The following is a 22,206-nucleotide window of genomic DNA, read 5'->3' as shown; positions in this document are numbered from 1 at the left end:
TGTCTCTGAAGCCAACGTCTAGACAACACGCTAAGTTCCTTGCAGGATAATGACACCTTTGCCCTAAAAGGGCTCACGGGCAGCCACTTTTCGTTCTGCTGCTTCAACACATAGCATAATATACACTATTCATGCAGCGAACTGAAAGAGATGTGAATGAATGTACTACATTCCTATTCTGCTTTCAAGCCTTAGAAAGAGGGTTTTGGGCTTTTGGGCATTAATTTTAAAGAAAAAATATATTGCAGTGAAAATTTTGAGGGGAGAAGGTTTGCTTGTTTCTAGAAAACAAATACTGTATTTCACAATGGAAAATAGTTTTTTAATTAGCATTCTTTAAAAAAAAAAGCACAAAAATACAAATTGAAATTATCTTGCATCTAGTTGGCTGTTAAATCCGTGCATAGGAAACTAGAGATAGTATTTAACTGTCAGCTCAACTTAATTGTGAAGAGAGATACTTAATTACATAAAATTAAGACAGTCAGTAAAGTGAAACACATCCCCAGGGAGCTGCTGCACTGTGTTAATATCTGCACCTCACACTTTCAACAGGAGTGAAACCCACTTTAACTGTGAGATTACTCATTCCTACATGTATCCACATACACTACCCATACTATTTGACTTACTAATCATATAGCTGTTTACATTATTGATGACTTCCAACACCAGTAATTTGATGTACAGGCCAATTAAGTTAGATGAGCACTTTTGAAAATCAGGTGTTTTCTTGTTGTGTTACCTAAAGGGGACCGATATCACTCACTCACAGGACCTGAAGCTTGAGTCCTGTTAATAAGGCATAGGCACAGCATCACGAACCTTCTCCTGAGGTCACCCAAGTTGCTAACATGTGTAGAATTATGTAACCGTGCTTACTATCTTCATGTTTGTATTTTTTTTTTTAAATCTGCCTTTATATGACACTTATTATTTATGAAACTGCTGATTAAATCTTGGCATTGTTTCTATATACACAGAATGACCACAATAGCCACATGCAAATGAAAGCAAGCTTCATAGCTCCTTTGCTATACAACATAGACAGCGCGGCTGATAATTTGTAAGTACCATCTCAGTTCTTTACACCATATACAACACATCTGCATGTGATTTGTGCTATGACTTGGTTTGATTCTTTTCTTAAGATGGGATCAACTGAGTTTTTACTCTCTCTTCCTCTTCCCTGTCCTTTTTTTCTCAGCTTCATAGGACAAGTATTTACATGCCATGTCTTAATGCCTTGTTTTCAGTAAATATGTAAATAGAAAAACTTTTCTTAACTTTCAGACCTGAATCAAGTCTCCCATTGATTGTATTTATAGCAACATAGTAGTTACATGCTTTACCAAAAATATCACTGGGAGTATGGACCTGAAAAAAATCAGCACAAAATGATGTTTGTGTCTCATTCACAGAGCATAACTACTAGTGAAAAAAAAAATCAAAAAAAAAAAAAAATCAAAAGATGTTCTCTTGTAGTTTGTGTGCTAATGAAGTGAGACTGACTGGTTTCTGTGTGATTGCTCCCAGTAACAGTCTCTGACAGAAGCCTTTGAACAAACAAACAAACGTACCTTTCTTGCAGAATAAGTTTGTTTTCCTTCTTCCAGAACTCTTTGAAGTCAGAGCTGAATTCGTGCCAAATACTGAAGAAAGAATGTGGGGACACCTCTTTCTCTCCCATTTTTGGTTTCATGCAGAAATAAGCTGCAGTTTCCAAAAAGCTGTTAAAGAAAAAAAAAAAGTGGCAAATATTTAAGCATCCACAGATTTTTTTTTTCTTCTGACTTTATACTGACATGGTATTATTTTTGATAACAACGCTAAAATATAGGAATATAAAAACATACAGTTGTGATCTCTATGGATACAGATAGATACACAATATGATTCTCCTGTAAAGGTTTGGGTCTGGCATTTATCATTTGTTCTGTTTTTGAAGCAGTATTTTCCATTTTAAAGGCTAAAATGAGCACACTGTAAATCCAAATACACCTGCACATACACTGACTTTCTGTTGTGTTTAAAACAATTTTTAAAACACACAGTCAAAGCCTATAAAGATTGCAAATAAGGTTCTTCAAATTCTGTTAAGTCTGTGCACGCAAGGGGATAAACATCTTAGAAGCCACAGAAAGGTTGTTAAAACTCAAGCCTGCTGTACACTAAACCAAAAATGATGCAATGGAAAAATGGGCCAGGAACAACTGTGTTAGAAAACAGCTATCCCTCATGATTCTTCCATAACTCTGACATTCATTTCTGAGTGGAGGGGTTCAGCATATGTAAAGCAGCACATGGAGCATAAAGCCAGAGCTCGCTGGAATTCCTGCTGAGGGGCCCAGAGCGCCACACTAACAATAAGATTACGTTTGCAATTAAACTTATTTCTAAATTTGAATTGCTTGTATTTTATTTCAAATTTAAGATTAGAGATATTATATTGAATTATGTAGGAAACCATGGAAGAATGAAAGAAAGAACTAATTGCTTGATTATATATTAATCCATTTCATTTTTTGACTTCTTGTTTGTAAGTACTAGAAGCTTAAAGTACAAACCTCTGGAAAAATGGTTATGATATGAGAAATTCTACAAAGGTTGTCTCCTGAAATACAATCCTACACACTTAGCTTATTCTTAGTAACTAATGATCTACGTGATCACTTTCTATGAAACACAGATCACTGCTTACAACAGCGTAATAATTAATTAATTCTCTTCTCAATCCCACAGCAAGTATTGTTTAATTCACAGAGGACTTATCTTTATCCATGGGCTACTATAATTGCAGAGAGAGTGCTTTGACAGTTGTCATAATTTAAAGTACTTAATGGACACAATAATATACAAAGATTCAGTCATGTGAAATGATGGGTGTCTCAATCTCTCAAGAATTGTTTTTCTTGTCTCTCAAAATTCAATACTCTGATCATTTTCCCCAACATGGACAATAAATGTATAGCCAAATTGAATATGATTTTCCGCAGCTTAAAAATAATACAGTTGAATACAGATCAGGTTTTATACATTCATTTTTCTCTTAATTTATAGTTCATTATTTCCATATGCTGAAGCAACATGAGAAAAGATGGACAATGTAAATATAAGAGACAAAGAAACATGCTCACCTTTAAAGTTATTGCACTGATACCTTAAAGCCACCTCTCCTCAGCATACCATTTCCTCAGCTCTCACATTTAGCCTATTACTTCAAATCAAAGTGTCAAAACAAAGAAGATTCAAGAAGTTAAAGGAACTTATGACTTTAGCCATGACAGCCTGTTCTGCAAGTCAGTATTGGGTTAATCTGTAGAACCTTAAATATGCCTACAGCTGTGGTTAATAGCTGTAAGTTACTTTTCTAAGTATATGGACAGCAGAGAAATGCTCAGCCAGGTTGCTTACCTTGCTGGCATGCAGCAGTAAATGCCTGTGAAATGTGAAAGATCAGCAGCTGTAGCAGGTTATCACTGCTAATATGTCACACCTTTGTAGTGTCTCCTAAGAAAACATGGGGTACCAGCCACAACACAGTAAGGCGACAGAGCACAACTCTCCACCAAATACTTTTCCTATTCATGCAGAGGAAACCAAACCAAGACAGTTAACCATATTTTCTTCAGCCCATGAGGTCTCCCTGTTTTTAGCATCTAGCAATCTCTCAGAGCACATTTAGAAGACACATGCAAGCCTGCCTGCTCTACATTTGTTGCCATAATTCTTGTACTACAGGACAAAGTGGCATGATTCACACAATGCAAATAAAGTAACTTCAAATACATCAAATAACAAAACACGGACAGGAATAAATCATCTGTATTACTACGTTCTGTAAATATCCAATTTGGAAATGTTTACATATGTCAGACCAACATATCTCAAAGCTGACTGCAGGAGCGGGAAGAGATTTCAGACACAAAGAGGAATCTGGATGATATTACCATAGCCCTAAGAATAGGTACCATGCTTTCAAATTTCTGCCCGGCAACAAAGACCTTCTCTGGTGCACTTCAGAGGAATAGTCCATACAAATGTCCTTGTGATCCTTCAACAAATTCTCAAACAATACATCTGCAAATGACATCTCTATTGTTCCGGTCTAAATATGCGGGCACACACGTATTTCGAATGAAAATAAAGGGGTGGCATTGAGAACGCTTACATTCGTATATACAAATGAATTTCTGCAACATATAACTTTGGGAAACTCATCTGAGCTCTCTATCTCATTTCACCTATTTGGCAAGTCAAACATTTATTATACAAATATGCATTGCAAAGCTTGTTTAGTGTTCACTAAGCATTGGGAGATACTCAAGGTTCTTATGTTTCCACAGTCTTAGAGAATGACTTAAAAGAAAAGAATGTGCATTAGAGAAGAGGTAGCTGTCATGGAAGAGGGAAGGAATAGCATGTGAGTTATTTCCAGGGATTAAGAGAGGTAAAGGAGGTCAGTAACTTTGCTCCAAACAGCATGACTTTTCAAGCCTGATTAAAAATAAGCCAGTGATGCTCACACCATCTTATCCTGACATGGCAAAAGCAAGACTTTTTAAAAGAGATTTCAAAGTGGTTTTCATATCCCACATACTGTTCTCAAAAGAAAATTAAATAACATTAAGTGTCCTGAAATAGCGAAAAGAAGACTTCATCCATGACAAGTTAGTTGGGAAATAAGATTATAAGATGCTTAGTTCCTTTTTTCATCTCTTTTTCATCTTCTCATTTCCTTTTTTCAGTTGTTGGTGTAATTCAGAAAAATCACTGCAGACTAAGATGACTGAACTCACTGCTTACTCAAATATGGAAATTGGATGAATGAATCACTGGACTTTTCTGTGTGCTCCCTTGTTTGCAACTACATAAACAATTCTTCTGCTTGGAGGGAAGGAAGGAATGGACACATCGACAGCCATCCAAGTTTAATCATATATGAAAAAAAGAAGTCATGCACTTTGCAAATGGCTCATTGACAACATTTCTAGCTAATCAGTCTAATCCATTAGGAATATTTTAAGAGCAGCTATGGATTACTCTATTTTTTTCCATTTCATTCTGAAGCCAGCTAGAAAGTTAGTTGCAGACAATGATTCAGACTCAAGTCTGCTGCTTGTGATGCATTGGCTGACTGGTTTTTCCATTCACCTGGCCAGTTTATAAATATCCACAAGATATGTGTGTGCACATGCGCACACGTATGCGAATGCGTGCACCGGGTCAAGCTAAAGCAGGGGGAGAGGAGACAGCAGTTGGCAACTAGCACAAATACTTTGCTCAAAAAGGCAGTAAGGAGACAAGTCAGCAACACTAAGCAATGGACAGCAGTAGCTTCACCTCAGCATCAGCTGATTAGGCTTCAGTGGCCAAAAAAACAGCGAAATAACTGTAGGTCCAGACATGTCTTGAATTTCCCTGGTAATGACACTATTCCTGGCTGACCTTTCTGAGAAATGGTGAACACACACACGGACAGGTGGGTGTCTGCACACTCACACACATCATCAGCTTTCCAATACAGTATACAAAAATACCTGCGAGAGTTTCAAAGCACATCTAAAAACAGGAAATTTGCTCCACAGGGCCACAACAGATATCCTGTATTGTTTAATGTACCAAGTATTTTGGTTGAAGTTAACATTTGGATATGCTTGACAACTTGGGTGTTGTTGTCTATCAGATGCAGTTTTGATTGAGGTAGTAGCTGCTAAGCTATATCCTAACATTCAGAATTAAGCATAGATTATTAAAGGAAACAAGAAAGGGAAAAAAGATGATGCTGGCCTTTTACTACTTTGAATCTGTCACTAATTATTTTTAAAAGCCAAACTAAGTTTGGCAGAAAGTGCAAAATGTTTTCTTTGAATCTAAGGCTAGGCAGGGTGCAGGGGTACTGTAGCCAGGCTACAGTAGCTGCTTCCTGGAAAAGCTGGTCATGGGAGTTAGCAAATTCATCCTCATTTTGTTTTATAATAACATTTTTTTAACGTATTTTCTTTGTGCTTTAAATAACTGAAAGCATTACTGAAAGTTAATCTTTTAACTTTTGTTCAAAGTAACACAAAATTATCTGATGAAGCAAAACAGAAACCAGCATGCTGGTTACTGACACAGCACAGGGATGTGAAGAAACTTGACATGCACAGCACACGAAGAAGCCTCTCATCATCTATTTGATATATTTTGCTGAGAGTTCTCCCCGTTTCAGATATACCCACTACTTAAATGTTGGTGAGAAACTTTTGGACTTTTTCCCCAACTTTTCTAAAGGAGAAAAGGGGTATCGTTTAATATTAAAAACCAAGTTGAGATAACATGCCAATTTAAGTCAGCTGCCAGAATAATCAATCCCTTCTTTCTTTAGCCAAATTATATTGTGTAACTTAACTATGGATTTTGTAATATTGTTCCTTAGAAAACAAAGGTCTCAAGAGATTTTTTCCTTTCCTCTTAAAAACAAAAAATCCTGCCAAATGTATGCAAACATATCCTAAGGCATCTCCCTCATGCCTAATCCATTGACTCCTATAAATCTATATTAAACAGGGAAGTGTTTTATTAATCCAACAAGATGAAAATTAGCAACTTCAACAACAACAACAAAAGCCCTCTGTCTTTAAGGTACAGCAAAACCCAACATAAAGCACATAATGAGCACAGAAAATTACGTTCTAGCAGGCCAGGTTTCTTTGTAGGTAGTTTGATCTTTTGTCCCCCGATATAGCTATGAATGCTTTACAAGCTCAACACTTATCAATTTTCAAGAACATTATTGACAACTGATTATTAGCAGTTATTTAACATTATCAGTAACACAAATACACAGCTTGAATACTTCATGCCATACAGTGAATGTAGCAGACCATAGCAGAATGTTACTGGAGGACAGTCTATGCTGTAAACAGCACATTATTAAATTCAAAAGATATTGAGAATATCGTCCTTTACTTAGACCAAATACTTTAGAAAAACTAAAATTAAGAGGAGCGATCCCCTAAATTCATTACACATGGAGTGCACAATGAATATTTCAACCATAGCTCAAACTCAAATACCAGGCCCTGGTATACACATCATTCAAATCTGTTCTATTTCTCAGAAAATAAAAAAAAAAGTTCTATAAAATTAGGGCTAAAACTGACTCACATGACGATTTTGTTGGAAAACAGATTTGGACACGAAGATTTTTTTTGGAGAGAAGGCAGAACAGAATTAATTTTACAAAGTCAAGAGTCAAGATTAAGATCTATGATCTCTTCGTTGACCATGATAAAGAAATTTGCAAAGTCAAAAAAAAAAAAAAAAAAGCTTAAAAAGCTATTCTAGATTACTGAAGAGACTGAGTCAGCCTCTAGCCATTTAAAAAGCAAAGGTGAGAAAAAATAGGTTAGAGGCATCTTTATACCTTATTTTTATCCTGTACACAGCATTGATTGATGGCACCTAACCCAAGAATTGGCCCACCCTAATTTTGCAAATCCCAGTAAACTCAAATTATATAATGCTTATTGAAAAGGTAAGTTTCCATTCAAGAATATTAGACAAAAATTAAATTTACATCATACATTAAGAAAAAAAACAGTTGAACTTGGGTACATTTTGTCCCTGATGATCATATTCTGCCAGGCCACTCAGAGAAGACAAAGCAAACATATTCTAACACAATTCTTCTAATGCATTCAAATGGCATGTGCTTCTTTCTCCTGTAAGATGATGCTTTATAACAGGTTTCACACTTTCTCTCTCAAAAGCACAGCTCAAACACTTTCCTAGGGACATTAGTCTAAGTCCACTGTAATCAGTATACTTTGCACAAATGAGTAGATTTTCTTTCACAGAGTTTAAGGGTTTTAACTTTATGTTATCCGGAATACTCTGGCCATGCATGCCACCTGATTTATTATATAGATACAAAGCTCTTTGCTTAATTGGGCACTTACAGCCTGAGCATCTGGAAAGCAAACTCATGTAATTGTGTGCCCTGGAAAGTAAGAATTAGAAAAACATCCAAAAGAAAACTCTTTTCTTCTTTTAAGAAACATATGAGCTTCAAATATATTGAATAAGCTGTGGATGACTGAACTTGACCAAATAATAAGTTGCCAGTAGACACAGAATACAGAGGTAAAATGAATTTCAGCATCAGTGAGCTGACAAAATTTGCTGGCTTCCCTCTGGTAAGAAACAGCTAAATGCTTCATGTTAAAGCCCAACTTGTCTCCAGATTTTTCTATTAACACACCTCATCTTCATTACCTTGTGCAAGGAGGGCTTTCTGAGCAATTGTTATGATTTAAGAAGTTTATAATTATATATGGAGGCAATATAACCATTATGTACTACATATTTTTGTAAGAAAAGTTTTATTATATTAAATACTAAATTATTAATAAATTTATTGATGCCAACCTCAGTCTTATTAGTGTCTGCCTGCTCCATGGTATGGTTTTGCTTTTGTAGTGGTAAACTTCATGTAGCGTCAAGGTCAAAATTATCTGACCAAATAAGGGCCAATTTGCTTTAAATCTAGAGCAGATTATTTAGATAGAAACCACACATATGTTTTAACAGAGTCCAAATACATGTAACATTGTCACACTCAGAATGTATAGTCCAGCATAGATTAAATTTTGCACACATGCATTTAGCAGAATGTATATTAAAAACAACTGAAATGAATTTACAGGTCTGACTGGGAGAATTGGCATATGCTTTTTCTGAAGTAGACATAACTTTATTAAAAAAAAAAAAAAAAAAAAAAAAAAAGTCGAACTAGATTTCCAATACATTGATACATTGTCCCAAACAATACGAGGTCAGGGGAGAGAGGGAGAAAAAAACAAAAGTTATTTTTGCTCAATGTGTAACCTAGAATATCACTTATACAGCCTATTCTAATCAAAATTTTTGCATACTACCTATATCCCACTTAAAATAGCCTGTTTATAGCTAGTAGCATCAGTCTTCACTGACCTATCTTGGTTTGCACTCATAAAGGAAGTCAAATTTGATTAAAATTTCTTGGTGTAGCTAAGGCTGTAAGAGTTACAGTCAGCATTTTTGTGCTCAAAAAAAATAATAGATTAAAGATGCTCCAAAATACTTTGACATTTCAGAACCTTCTAATATTTTAAATGCTTTTTAAGGCTGGTTCAACTTAGCCCTTTTGGATTGTTTAGGTCTATATAAGAGCTCCCTCCTTAAGAAATGAGGATACTAATGCTCCCCTACTATCCTAACAGCATTGCACAAGTCTGAATGGAAGGAATGTAGCTTTTGGAGAAGATGGAAATTTTCAAAGGATTTTTGTATTCTTAGAGTGAGTTACTCCCATTTTATCCTAATCCATTCGCTTCACTGCAGTCAGAGCATCTTCATCTAGATGACGGGAAAGAGAAGTAGCATTTTCTACATGGATCAAGTTTGGAAAAAGAAAAAAAAAAAAAAAAAAAAGTGGAAGCCTTTGCATCGATGGACTGATTAAACAACCATGTAGATCACACAACATATGAACCACTGATATTCACATATGCAAGCAAAGATAGATTATCCATACTCGTTTGGTGTAAGAATGCTCTCTCAGGTTTGGGGTAGCTGATTTCATGCCTTTCAAGGACTACACTAGGGTTTCGTGATGTTTCTGGTCTGCAGTGATCATCACACTAGTTGCTTTCTTTGGGATACAGAAGGTTCTATATCATCAGACCGATTAAGGTGGAAACATCCACCACAGACCAGTTGAGAAAGGAAGTGGGTGAACATTATTCCATGACACATGTCTACTTAAGACACAGTGCAGGAGAGACCTAGCTCACTAAAGCAGTTTCTGAATCTAATTTATCAAGGAAAAGATCTCTTTGAGAGAAAGCAAGACAAAAAAGCACATACGCACACAAATACACAAGACTAGAGAGCAAGGCTGAGGAATAAACTGAGGAACAGTAGAGATAATACTCTTGTTCCTAAATACCTACCCTACACGTACAAGAGAGCTGATGGGGCTGCAGCAGCCAGCTAGGACAAGCTCTACACCACGGAGGGGCTGATGGCTGTCTTCCACCGGCTGGAAATTATTAGGGAAGGAATGACCTATATTCTTCAAGTTATTACTGGATAGTTCCCAGATGAGTTAATAGTTGTGACCACATCCCTTAAATTGTGCTTTTCCATTTGCATGTGCACAACAAGAGCAATATAATAATCTTTAAAGTGAATCTTAAAATACACCAAGGAAGAAAGTAACAATCGCAATGGCAAAGAAACAGAAGAGAGTAAAAACAGAAAAGAGAGCATTTGCAATAACTATTTGACTCAGATGCAGATGACACTAAAATACGAAGGTCTTAGGAAACAGTCTAACTAAACAACTCAGTTGGACAATATAATGAAAGGAAAAAACTGCTGAACATAATCATGGCCTGATGTATAACAGAGAGGCACTGGAGCTAATCTCTCTCTCTCTCTCTCTCTCACACACACACACACACACACACAGTTGCTCTGTGTTAATAAATTGTCACTCATGGTGAGTTTAACTTTTGGAACCATTGGACCCAGTTAACTTATACATTGTTACCAGTGCTACTTAGCTATGTAATTACATTTGCATCTTAATCCAATTTATTAATCTTTTACTGTAATATATAAAAATAGAGCCTCTATGTAAACATCAGGAAGGTGCTTAATATTAGCTCTCTGAATTTGAAATAGCTATTCTAGATTAGCATGATAGTTAAATCATACTAGCATTCAATGGCATTAACAGGAAATTAATTTAAAACCAATAAAATTATTTTTAAGCAAGACACCTGACATAAATAAAAGGAAATACAATGGTGTTCTTGTCAGAATAAACAAAAGCAACTGCAAACATGAATAAAAATTCATTCACTCCTTTGGCAAATCGTTTCAGAAAAGGACAAATATCTCTCAGGAAAAGATAATTACAGCATTTCAGAAGCAACTTTCTGACATAGCTAAACTGCTGGCTAATTTTCCATTACTGCACATTTATGGGCCCTGATATTTTGTCAGAGATGGGATACTAAACAAGAATGATCCAATCTGTTTAACAGTCTGTAAGCTTCTTCTATACATATTTCCTTTGTCCTCTGAGTATTTACTTTTTGCTCATGCAACTAATGCATCCCTACAGTCTGAAATGTATTACTGTGAGCAGTACAGGCCTGCACACCAGGAGCCACACAGCAAGAAAAGAGAACTAACAGGAAAGGAAGTAACAAAGGATAAATGGCAAGCGAGCAGGGAGACACGGGGCCCAACAACACAGCCTTGCCTTTCATTTTTTTTCCAATATTTTTTTTCTACTAAATACCTTTCTATTCTAAGCTTTTCACCACTTTATTTCAATCATGACCTCAATTCTCACTTCAACTTTACAGTCCTGTTTTCAAAAAAAAAAATCCAAACCATTGTGCGGAGGGGAGCGAGGCGGGAGAAACATTCCCTGTTTTAGCGGATTACCAGACCTAGGTGCTACATTTCTAGGTGTTGCTGTCAGCAGTGCCATTGTACCATACTGTCTGCTCTTTCTCTGCGTGTCAGCAGCCTGTCAGCGCGAGCGCAGGTGTAGGGCTTTGCTCCTCTCCAAATGCTCCTCTGAATGTGCACAGGAGGCAATGGGAGTCTGCACAGTGTTGTGGCAGGGGCACTTGTTTCTTTTCTTCTTTTTTTTTTCCTTCCTTCTTTTCCAGGGAACTTAAAAGTAAACATTCCTGTCCAAAAATTAATGTCATTTGTTGCTACAGCAAAGAAAGCTACAAAACATTGCTAAATGGATTATTAGAAGTTTTCAAAACAGAAGAGGTGCCTGAGAGACAGCACTCAGGAAGCACTTAAAAGCCTAAAAATCACTGGAATGTAATGTGAGCAAATTATAAGATAAACCAAATAAAAAACATCCCGACTGAGAAGGTGTTCTATACTCAGCCACACACACCTCAAACGCCAAAGCTGATAGTTATGTCAGAAGGCAGAAAGTTTGACTTTTTATAAAACAAGTATATACTATCAGAGTGCACTAAGATTTTATGAGAGAGTAGATTAAATTATCAGATTCATTAAATTCAATGATAAAGTTAAAGCCAGGCAATATTTCTGCACTCATTATGAATCACATTAGGAAAAAAAAAAAGTGAATAGCTTCATCCAAAAGCAAGCCACCATTAAAAGGAGTGTTGTGCCCTAATGGCCTAGGTTATTGCTTCCTAAAGCAGGAATTCCTAATTGCAGGGTTATGCTACCTAAAAAGAATCTGCCACATTTAAGAGATTTTCAACATCATCTTAAATAATTGCTTTATGAGTAAATGAAAACCAAGAACATTTCAGAGCAATTAATTGTTCTTGACAAATATCAGGTCCTCTGAATGTGGTACAGTTCTGTTTTGATTTGGCTACATCCAAAGCTTATTAGATGAGCCTAGTAGCTACTGTACCCAACTTGGGAACTGATTTTTTTTTTTTTTTTCCTAAGAGAGAGGAAGAAGAATTGAAAATGGTCTGAATGTTTCAAAGAATCAGTGTTACAATTTGGATTTTGTTTTATCCTAAAAAACACACAAAGTCTTAATCTGGAAATTTTCCATGGAAGTCAGAATTAAATATTGTGCACGGTATTATAAGGAAGTAATAAAGTTATGCTATTCCTTCCCAGCTATCCAGCTGAATAAAGGTAGCAAAGCCTACAGTCATGAGCTTCTGCTTCACCAAATGCTGTTTCTGGTAGATCTATGATGCTGATTAGCTCTTGCTTCTTCACCAAGTGCATGAGGAGTGCCAAGCTCATTTCTGATGATATGCTGCCAAGATGACCCGGCTACTGCGACCTGTCTTCTGTCCTAGCATGGTAAGAAGGACATCAGCTGTGGTACAACTTTTGCAGTAGATATTGTGATCAAAATGTATCTCCTCCTAGAAGTGCACTCCTAAGATAGTGCCTGAAAACACTCCTAAAAGTGTGCCTGAAAACAACAGTACTCCTAATATTTTCCCCTGCTTACAGAAAACGCCTCATTGAAAGATCAGAGGTTTTTAAAACTAAGTATCTGAAAATACATAAAAGAGGAATATATATTTGTTGCTTGGCGAAAAGGGCTCTGTGTTTTCCAGTTTTCAAAAAGGGTGAACTTTATCTGTGAAGTTGTTTAGCTGATATTTGCAGCTAAACTTTACGGCATTTTAGCCTTATGTCTTGGGATAAAGGGCAAATCATCTAGTATGATATAAAGTGAAAAAAAAATCCCAAAACACAGACTCCTTAAATATAGATTTTTTTTTTTTTTGCTCCTTCCCTCAAGTCTTTCAATTCCTTCATAGTGGTTTCTACTTTACCTTGTCAAGTATTTGACAGTTTCTCAAGTATTTAGGAAGGAGGATCTAATTGGAAAGTGCCAGGTTCTTTTTATTGCACTTTATCAATATTGTTAAGGGAATGATGTAATTGTTTGGGGTTTGGTGAAGACATTCCATGTCACTTCAGTGTTAATACCAGGCTGGAGCCTTCCTTGTCTGCCTGCGTAAGCTAGATAAACACAGACCTGTGTGCTTTCTTCTCATCTCGGGATACTTACTCAGAGAGATCTTGGAACATATGCCCATTGCAAGCTAAACATTTCACTTTTCATTTTATCCATGCGCCAGAAATCCATTCCTTGGATAAACACTTTACATACTGACACTCTTAAAGTCACTAAACACGATAAATAACGAGAGAATACATCATCTCATAACCGATTAAACATTTTCGCACTTGTGACAAATGAACAGCTATACACTGTATGGAGTCTCTGGAGCAGACATTCCATTTTCTTTGTCTTTATTTTGTGTGGAAGATTAACTTTCCATTTCAGCTCATCTATTGCATAACTGAGCTTTTCTAAAATACACATTGCTGCATTTTCCCCAAATCATTATTCATTTTAGAAACATTTTTGTTGTTATTGCTGCAAGAGCTTTTCTCTTGGACTTCTGCATTTTTATGGAGATAACAGCTTTAATACTCCATGCTCAAGCTAAAAGAAAAGATTTGCAGCTCTTATGGAAAGCTGAAGAAATGCATCCATGGGGTAGCAGTGAACTTGCACATGGGCTGAAGTTATCTACTTCAAAAGGAAAAATCCAAGCACATTAATCACATTAATTTTGCTCCATCTAATCCATCACTTTTCCTTGCACTGCTTGCTTGTCTAGTCATCCTATGCATTGCTATTCTACCTATGATTAGCCAAATGTAACTAATCTTTTATTTAGCTTTTTAAGCTATCTTCCCTTTCACACCCCCCTTCCTCCCCCCCGCTCCAAATAAGAGATCACAACCTTTGGAAATCTTAGTGTAATAAACAGTTTTAACCTAATTTAACACAGACACTAAAGATACATCATGAAGCTTCAAAATGTTAACGAATACCACTGACTGGATTAATAATAATTCAAAAGAGAGAGCAAGAGAGAAAGAAATCTGGCCTGGCTAATAATAAAAATATCTTTGTTCCTAAATAGTATTCTTTAGGTCCCAGCATAATTCCTCACATTTTCCATGAAAGCTTTCATACCTACAGCTATCCTTTTGAGACATTCCCTGTGGATCTTAGCTATGCCACTAGGAAGTTTTTGATATTGTGGTTTCAGTGCTTTCAGGGAAAAAATCAGGATAGAGAATAAACTAGACACCAGAAGACAAGAGCAAGCCACAAGCTTTCTGAACACGTTGTGGATTCATTCCCCTTGCTCTTAGGAATCTCTCAGCTTTGGACATAAAAGCAAATCCTTTTTCCATTAACAAAAACAAATTCCTTCACAGAGCAGTTTGACAGAGATCAACAAAAACATCTTATTAACAGCTTCCTCTCTCTAAATTTTACTGCGAAGGAGATCTTGAAGGATAAGAATTATGTAATTCAGCAGTTAAACAAGTTGAAGGAATTTCAGGAATGCCTTTCATATACTGGAGTAAGAGGTATGATACTAAGCCAAAGCAATATTCCCTCTGTTCCACTTCAATGTGAGGACCCCACATCACGGACATACTACACACGGTAATGCCATCTCCTTGTAAGAAAGGAGAGAGTTTCCTCTAACAGAGGAACCTCCTCTTTCCCTTTTGCTCTGTGGGTGCTGCCTTTGGTGCATGGAACAAGAGAATAAAAGGAAGCTGGGTGGGGAGAATCACCTGTGCTGGGACAGGAGAGCAGGTGACTAACATCAGAGCCTTACACTGGCTAACACAGCCCAGAAATGCAAAACCAGCACCTTTTCTAGCAGCACGCTTTACTTGCATCCTACTGAGAGCTGTAGTCATTAGCATATATTCAGTGGCAGTTGTTATAACAAGAAGTTATTTTTAGTGAAAGGAAAACAAATGCAGACTGCCAGTTTCACTAAATCTGGACTATAAATGGTGTGTGTCCTATTTTGGTCTTTTGCTGGGATAGATAAAAATCTGTCCCACTTAAACACTACTCCTGGAGAACGTTGAAAAAAATCAGAAGAAACCACAAGTTGTGCAACAGAGTGACATTCCCAGTTTTGGAAATGCTCTCAAGTGATCACATCTGTAATGAGATTTAATAAACTATTTTGTTTTCTTCTTCCCCACAAAAATTATTTGAAGATCTATTAACATGTCTACAAATGCAGTCACATTTGATTATACATATCATTGCTATTTTAGAAGCAGATTTCCATTCCTTGTTTTACAGCAGATATTTCATAAGCGCAGGAAGTGGTACTCAGTGAATAATACTGTCTGGTGAGTGCTGTGCATCTGTCAAATGAATAGGAATGAACAGTTTTCTCTCAATCCAACTGTCATACTCGCGATTCATTTTTACATAAGGAATATGCATTTTCAGATAGAGCTGCATACAAGGTTTTTCTAAAGGCAGACTGCTTGCTTATATTCCTTCAGTTTTTCTTTTCTAATGATCAAAATAAAGTTGACAAGAAAGATTTCACTTGGTTTTCTTAATGTAGCCTTTTCACTATTCAAAAAAATGACTCTGCTTCGAAAATAGCAACTTCTAAAAAAACATTTTTCAGAGAAAGGAAGGAAAGATTTTATTCCATTATTTTTTCTTACCTTTTATGTGCTTCTGTCAATGACTTCTCCTCATTTTCTTGGTCTACTTTAGCTGTAAAAATACAGGAAAATAATTTGCTATAACATGGAAGATATAGATCCTGTTTTGTGATAATATTCACTGTAAATATGCCATACATCTTATATCTATTATTACATTAAAAACACCTGAAGACGTATTCATTTACATCAAATCTGAGAAAACTATCTGAATTACATCCCCATGAAAATATCTCAAAGCAAATTTTAAGAAAAATAAAATTAAAAAAAACCCAGTAATATCAACAACAGCAACCAATGCATGAAAATAAGTCTGAAGACTTAATATAGGAATTTATCTACCAAGAGAAGGAAAAAAAATCTGAGTGAAAAGTAGAAAGGTTCAGCCTCCCACCTTGAAGTTAAAGTTGAAAGTTAAAAACAAAACTCAGCCCAGATTCTTTCTTCCCCAGAATAATCTAGTATAGGAATGGGCATTCCTAAACAAGAAAGGTTGTATTAAATACTCAAGTATTAGAACCACTGTGCATATAGATTGATGTTTTTATATGGTCAAAGAAAGTTACCATTGCACTAAGAAAATTCAAAATACTCAACTGTTTATTGTTGCATATTCATTAAAATGACCTATTTTCATATATTTTCTTACATTTTGTTTTGTACACATTTCATTTAATTCATATGGGAATTTTGATATACAAAATCTACAAGAAAGCACAAACTCAGATGTTATCAACGTGCAAAGTGGTAGTGCAAACTGGCTATGCACGTGGGCTTAGATAAGATTTGTATATACACTGTATACGTTCATGTGGCATACCTTATGCAGATCATAAATCGGACTTTTTTTAGTCAAAAACTTTTTAGCTTGGAACTTGATTCCTCTCTTTGTTCCGTTAGAGTAACGCCCTGTTAACTTTCAAGGAAAAGCTTAGGATTCATTTCCAGGGAGTCAGTGAGCTTCAGGGTAAGCGGCTCTGAATTTTCCTGAAGACAATTGTCAGTTCCACAGAATTTATATGAAAAACTGAAAAAACAGGCATAAACTTCTACACTATGTTTTCATCTTTCTACTTTCCCACACAGCTCTACAGCATTAATTATTTCTCCATATTGCAGATGTACCTCCTTTGAAATAAGAAACCCTGGATTCAAATTTGGCACAAGTGAGAACATAATTATTAGGGAACAAAAATAATCACTATTTTTCTGTTATAATGTTTTAATTGAAAGCACTTTACAAACATACCCTAAAACTAAAATAGGCGCAGGAAACCTGTAGCAAAGATTCACAAATGGAGTTTTCTATTTTTTTCCTCACAGTCAGAATAAGGATCAGAACCACAGATCTGACCCTGCAAAATGCTTGCATATAACCCTCCGAGTCAGGTGAGCAGGGCCTGGATTACCACAACAGCCAATACTGTATCTATTAATGATTATTTGAAGACTTAGACTCCATCACTGTTTTGCTTAAAACAAAAAACAAAAACCAAACAAATAAAATCTCAGCAAACCCCAGGACATGTGAGGGAGAGCTGGGTAAGAGCTCTCAAGGCAACTCAAGAGCACATGCAGCCCGCCTGATTACGGGTTTCATTACCCGTTTGAAACTCGGCCCAGATTCTTCAAAAGGTCTGCGAGGACTCACAGCCCTTTTGAGTGAACCTGGGCCCAGTGTTGAGTGAATCTGGGCTGACTTATAGCTTTGCATGAAAGCCTTGCCTTGCTTTGTATATGAAAACTGGTGAAAACTGGCAGCTTTGACAGGTTTTTTTTTTTTTTTTTCCCCCCCCTCCTCCATACATTGATCCTGGAAGGCAAGGTATTATTTGTTGTAAAACTGCACGGTGTGAAAGAGAAGCTGCACGCAAATCCTGGATGCAAGAAGCTCCGATATCTTGTTCTGGGCTAACATTATAAGTATCTTCAGATACAATTCCTAAATGAAATAATTCTACTACTGAACCAATTAACTCGCAGCTAAACAATTTTTGGAAATAGAAGATAGTGTGCTCTAGTTTAGGACATTCCTTTAGTATGTGTACTGTCATTTTTGCAGGACAAAATAATTTCTATCATTTCAAAAACTGATGGGTTATAGCAGCAGTATATGAACTGGCTATTTTTTTTTCCCTCCTTTTCTCCCGCACCATTCTATACATGCTTACAAATATTGTTTACCAGACACCAATGGGGAAAACACTCCATGATCCATTTTTAAAAAGAGGACAAGCACAAAAAATTACACCTGGCTCCCCCAAGCAGGGTCTAAAATGCTCCATTTGGGAGCAACTTTTGTTTCAATTCTAATTCAAAAAGGAAAGTTACTATTGATGGTACAGAGATGAAATAAAAAGATATTTCAAATATTTCTACTTTTAATCATTTCCTAGAGAAGGAAATATTACATGAAGAAAGAATCTTGAGAATCTCTGAAAGATGCAGATGCATCTAATAGCATTTTTTTACAGTAATAAATGCATGTGTGGCTGCTAGTATGTTCACATAGAGAGATTTCATCCTGTATCAAATCATCTCTTGGCGTTAGCAATAGTTTTTTCAGGCAAGAATTTACTCTAAATGAGAATTCCCTTTTAGACTGTTCCAAAAATACGCTGACACTTCTAAACCTTTTGCACATTATCAAAAAGTTATTATTCAGGTGAGAATCTGACTTGCAATCCATTTATTTTCTCATTTTTCTGGACGTGAAAGCATTAAAATGATTCTACTGTAATAAGATGACAGGTGAAAGAGAAGGAAATAGAGTGCTCTTGGGGAGCTGCATCTAAAGCAAGTATTCAGAAGACTACTTTTGCACTAGCACTACAGTAAAAGTCTCAAAATTGTACATAGTGGCTAGTCAAAGACAGACATTAGCAATTATCCAGTAAGGGAAGGAATTATCTTTCTACGAAAAGCACAAAATATCACTGTCATCTGAATACAATGAAATAAACATAGATAAGATTGCTATATTTTCTAGAAAAGAGCACCAATATGATCATAGAAATATCAATACGGAACTATCAATATTCACTCTGTACTAATCTCCCTCTGGTGGCCCTCAACCATATTTCTGTTGGAGTAGGGAAATATAAATCAGAATTAAGAATCCAGTGCAAAGATAGAGCTTCAAAAAAATCCAAATATTTAAGAATATTTGGATTATGAGGATAATTCAATTGAAGAGTCTCACAGTGCACTAGAAATTACAATTTCATGCAATATAATGTATCTTAACTCTCATTTCTGCCTCTAAAGAGTTTCATCACAGTATGTAAGAATGCCTGAAGAGCATTCTTTCTTCTTCTTAAGTCCTGAATATGAAATTTAGAAAGGCGCCCATGAGGAGACAAGAGTGCTGAGAGAAAACTGTATTTCTTTTTAGAGAAGACAACTCCTCCAACAGGTAAAGCAAACTAGAGAAAATTCTTAGCTGAATCTGCAGAATTATGGCAACAGCCAGGGCAGGAAAATTGGTCATTTGCAGGTGTAGTGAGGTACCTGAACACAGTTGGGCCCCTGACTCTACCCCTAAGTTCTCTATCCTCAGGAAGCAAGATTAGTTCAGAAAATCTTAGTACTTTGATCTGAAATGGATTAAAAATGATCTTGTAGTGATCCAGTAGCCGCATCTGCTTGTATAGATGCAGAACCCTTCAGGTGACCGTAACAGTGATTGTCTGTAGGCTCACAGCAGATACAGCAGTTTCTATTCTTGGGTCAACATATATTCCAAATGAAAATATTCCATATTTTCTTGACTGATCAACTTCTCTCCAATCTCCTGCTTGGAAAGTTTTTCTTGATCATTGACACTAATTTACTAAACAGCCTCCAAAGACACTGTTCCAAATGCATTAAAGAATATACAATGCCAGGAAATAGTAGCCCCTATATTTTATGCAATGCAGCAGGGAGTAGAATAGAACGTAGTTTTATATCTCTGCTAGCATACTTTCAATATCTTGTAGGGCTTTATATGCAGCTCTCATAATCCTGAAAGCATATATATCCTGTAAAATATATGAAAAAGGATATATTTGAAAAATGACTCCAGGGCATTTCAGAAAACATCACCATATTACACAAAGAGTATTTTAGAGTAAAAGTGACATGTTGGAGCAAGCTAGAGTTGCTGCTGTAATCTAGTATCTATTATGTACACCAAGTTAGTTATCTAATTTCCTTTTCAATGCTTCTTTTGAAATGTTTTAAGGTCTTAATATCTTGTGCAATGATGCTGCACTGTTTGCCTGCTTTTTCCATTAAGATACCTCCCGATTAACGTTTGTCTCTCTTTAGAGTAAGGCCTATACTTCCTAAATACTTCATATATTTGGTCAAAATTCAAGTACATTCCTTCCTCCCTATGTTATTCTTTCCCAAGAACTAAGATTGCACTGTATCCCAGGCTCCTCAGCCAGTTTTCTAACTACAGGGTAGATGTATTCCATTAAAATTACTCTCAAAACTTTTAAATGTCTATCTCATTGTCTTTTTTAAAAAAAATAAAAAATAAATAAAATCTACTGATTGATGCTTTATAAATGGGGCATAAAACTTGTCTCCAAGAAATTCAAGACGATCTTTCAAATTAGGCCTTACAAACACATTAATTTAAATTAATTAATTTAATTCACAAAAGCTCTGTTGTTATCAATGTATATCTGCATTCCAGAATGACATATGACTTTGTTCTATGTTTGCTTTGCCAATTCCTTTAGATTCCAATCCTGCAAAGATAACCTATAAACTTCTGCAAAGGCACACATACGAATAGCCATACTGAAACCATATCAGCGTTTAAGAAAATCTGCAGCATCTCCAGTAACTGAACGTGAGAAGCATACAAAGCAATCCTAGGAAATTACTGTGCTTAGACAGACAGTATAATTTACTTCTTTGCAAGCAGTTTTATTTTATTATTTTGTTAAAGAAGCCTAAGATGAAATTAAATGTAGAGGGATTCAAAAACAAATACTATGTCACCATGAAGTGTCCCAACTCAACTTCCCAACAGCAGTACTTCAGACATATCATACTAAATTCTTCAGAGGAATCAAGCCACTTTGTGAACTAAGAACATTTTTCAAGTATTTTTCATTTCTGTCCAGCAAAACTTTTATGGTATTTTCCTCCAAATTCGAAATCATTCCTTCAACTTTAAGTTTCATTAAAGGGTGATTTCCATTAATATAAAGAGACTATTTCCTAAATATACAGATGTTGCATATAACTTCTCTTGCCTTCATTTTCTCAATTCTCGATGTTTCTTGTTTGAAAATGCAGCACTTTCAGACAATTTAATCAAAGAAATACTTGACCTAAGACTAACTGGGAGATCAAAAACTTCGGATAGCTTTTTTAATCTGAGACTGTTTTGTCCTTTTGCTATACATATTTTATTGAAAGCAGTGGCATTCTTAGAAATCTTTTTACTGAAAATAGAAATATATTTATAATTCTTTAAAACATCTTTTCCATGATCTTTATAGAGAACCTATCATTTTCCCCACTGGTGTCAAGAGAATATTAGCTGAGGCTAGTGAAAATAAACCAAACATCTCCCTGAGTAGGGTTAGCAACTTAAAACCAAAACCAACCAACAAAAAGGCCATAAAACCCAAAGTTAAAGGACAAATTTTCTTAAGTATGTGAAATGTAGGACAGTCATCCCTCTGCTGACCAAGACCTTGAGATGGCCATCAGAGGCCTTAAGTATACCCTCTGCAAAGTATCTCATGTTTGTAACCAGCTCAGAAAGAAAGCAAAGAGAGAAAACAGAGGACAAACCACCACCGCAAACAATCTAATGTTCACACCTACAAAAACTTTCCCAAAGCTCCCAATCTTAAAATGCTCCATTCATCTCGGTGCTAGATGAGATTTTCAAATGCCCTAAGAAAAAAATAATTAATACTTATAGCTATTTTACTGGGACATCAGCTTTCTATTTAACACCATAATATTGTCAGAAAAATCAAAAATAACTATCAAAGGCATGAGGATCAATAGAAGGGTCTTTAAAATCCTTCTTTCTTCCCCTCTTGGTTCTTGCTGATGTGCTTGTTTTCTTTTCTTTTTTTTTTTTTT

At 35.9% G+C, this 22,206-nt stretch overlaps 1 protein-coding gene across 1 annotated transcript in view; it reads right to left on the bottom strand.

Annotated features, from left to right (window-relative positions):
* FMN2 (formin 2) overlaps positions 1 to 22,206 on the bottom strand; it is a 153,722-nt gene that overhangs the window by 15,846 nt on the left and 115,670 nt on the right. The window contains exons 17-18 of the mRNA XM_088524283.1: positions 16,105 to 16,156; positions 1,581 to 1,730 (exon numbers count right to left, since the gene is read on the bottom strand). Coding sequence (XP_088380409.1) covers positions 1,581 to 1,730; positions 16,105 to 16,156 — 202 coding nt within the window. The remainder of the gene's footprint in view (positions 1 to 1,580; positions 1,731 to 16,104; positions 16,157 to 22,206) is intronic.

The sequence above is a fragment of the Tinamus guttatus genome, unplaced genomic scaffold (genome assembly GCF_059628265.1).
Source record: "Tinamus guttatus ecotype Peru unplaced genomic scaffold, ASM5962826v1 Tinamus_guttatus_pri_ptg000208l, whole genome shotgun sequence".
Lineage (NCBI taxonomy): Eukaryota > Metazoa > Chordata > Aves > Tinamiformes > Tinamidae > Tinamus > Tinamus guttatus.
Note: the sequence above shows the minus strand (reverse complement) of the source record. Positions and strands in the feature narration are given on the sequence as shown.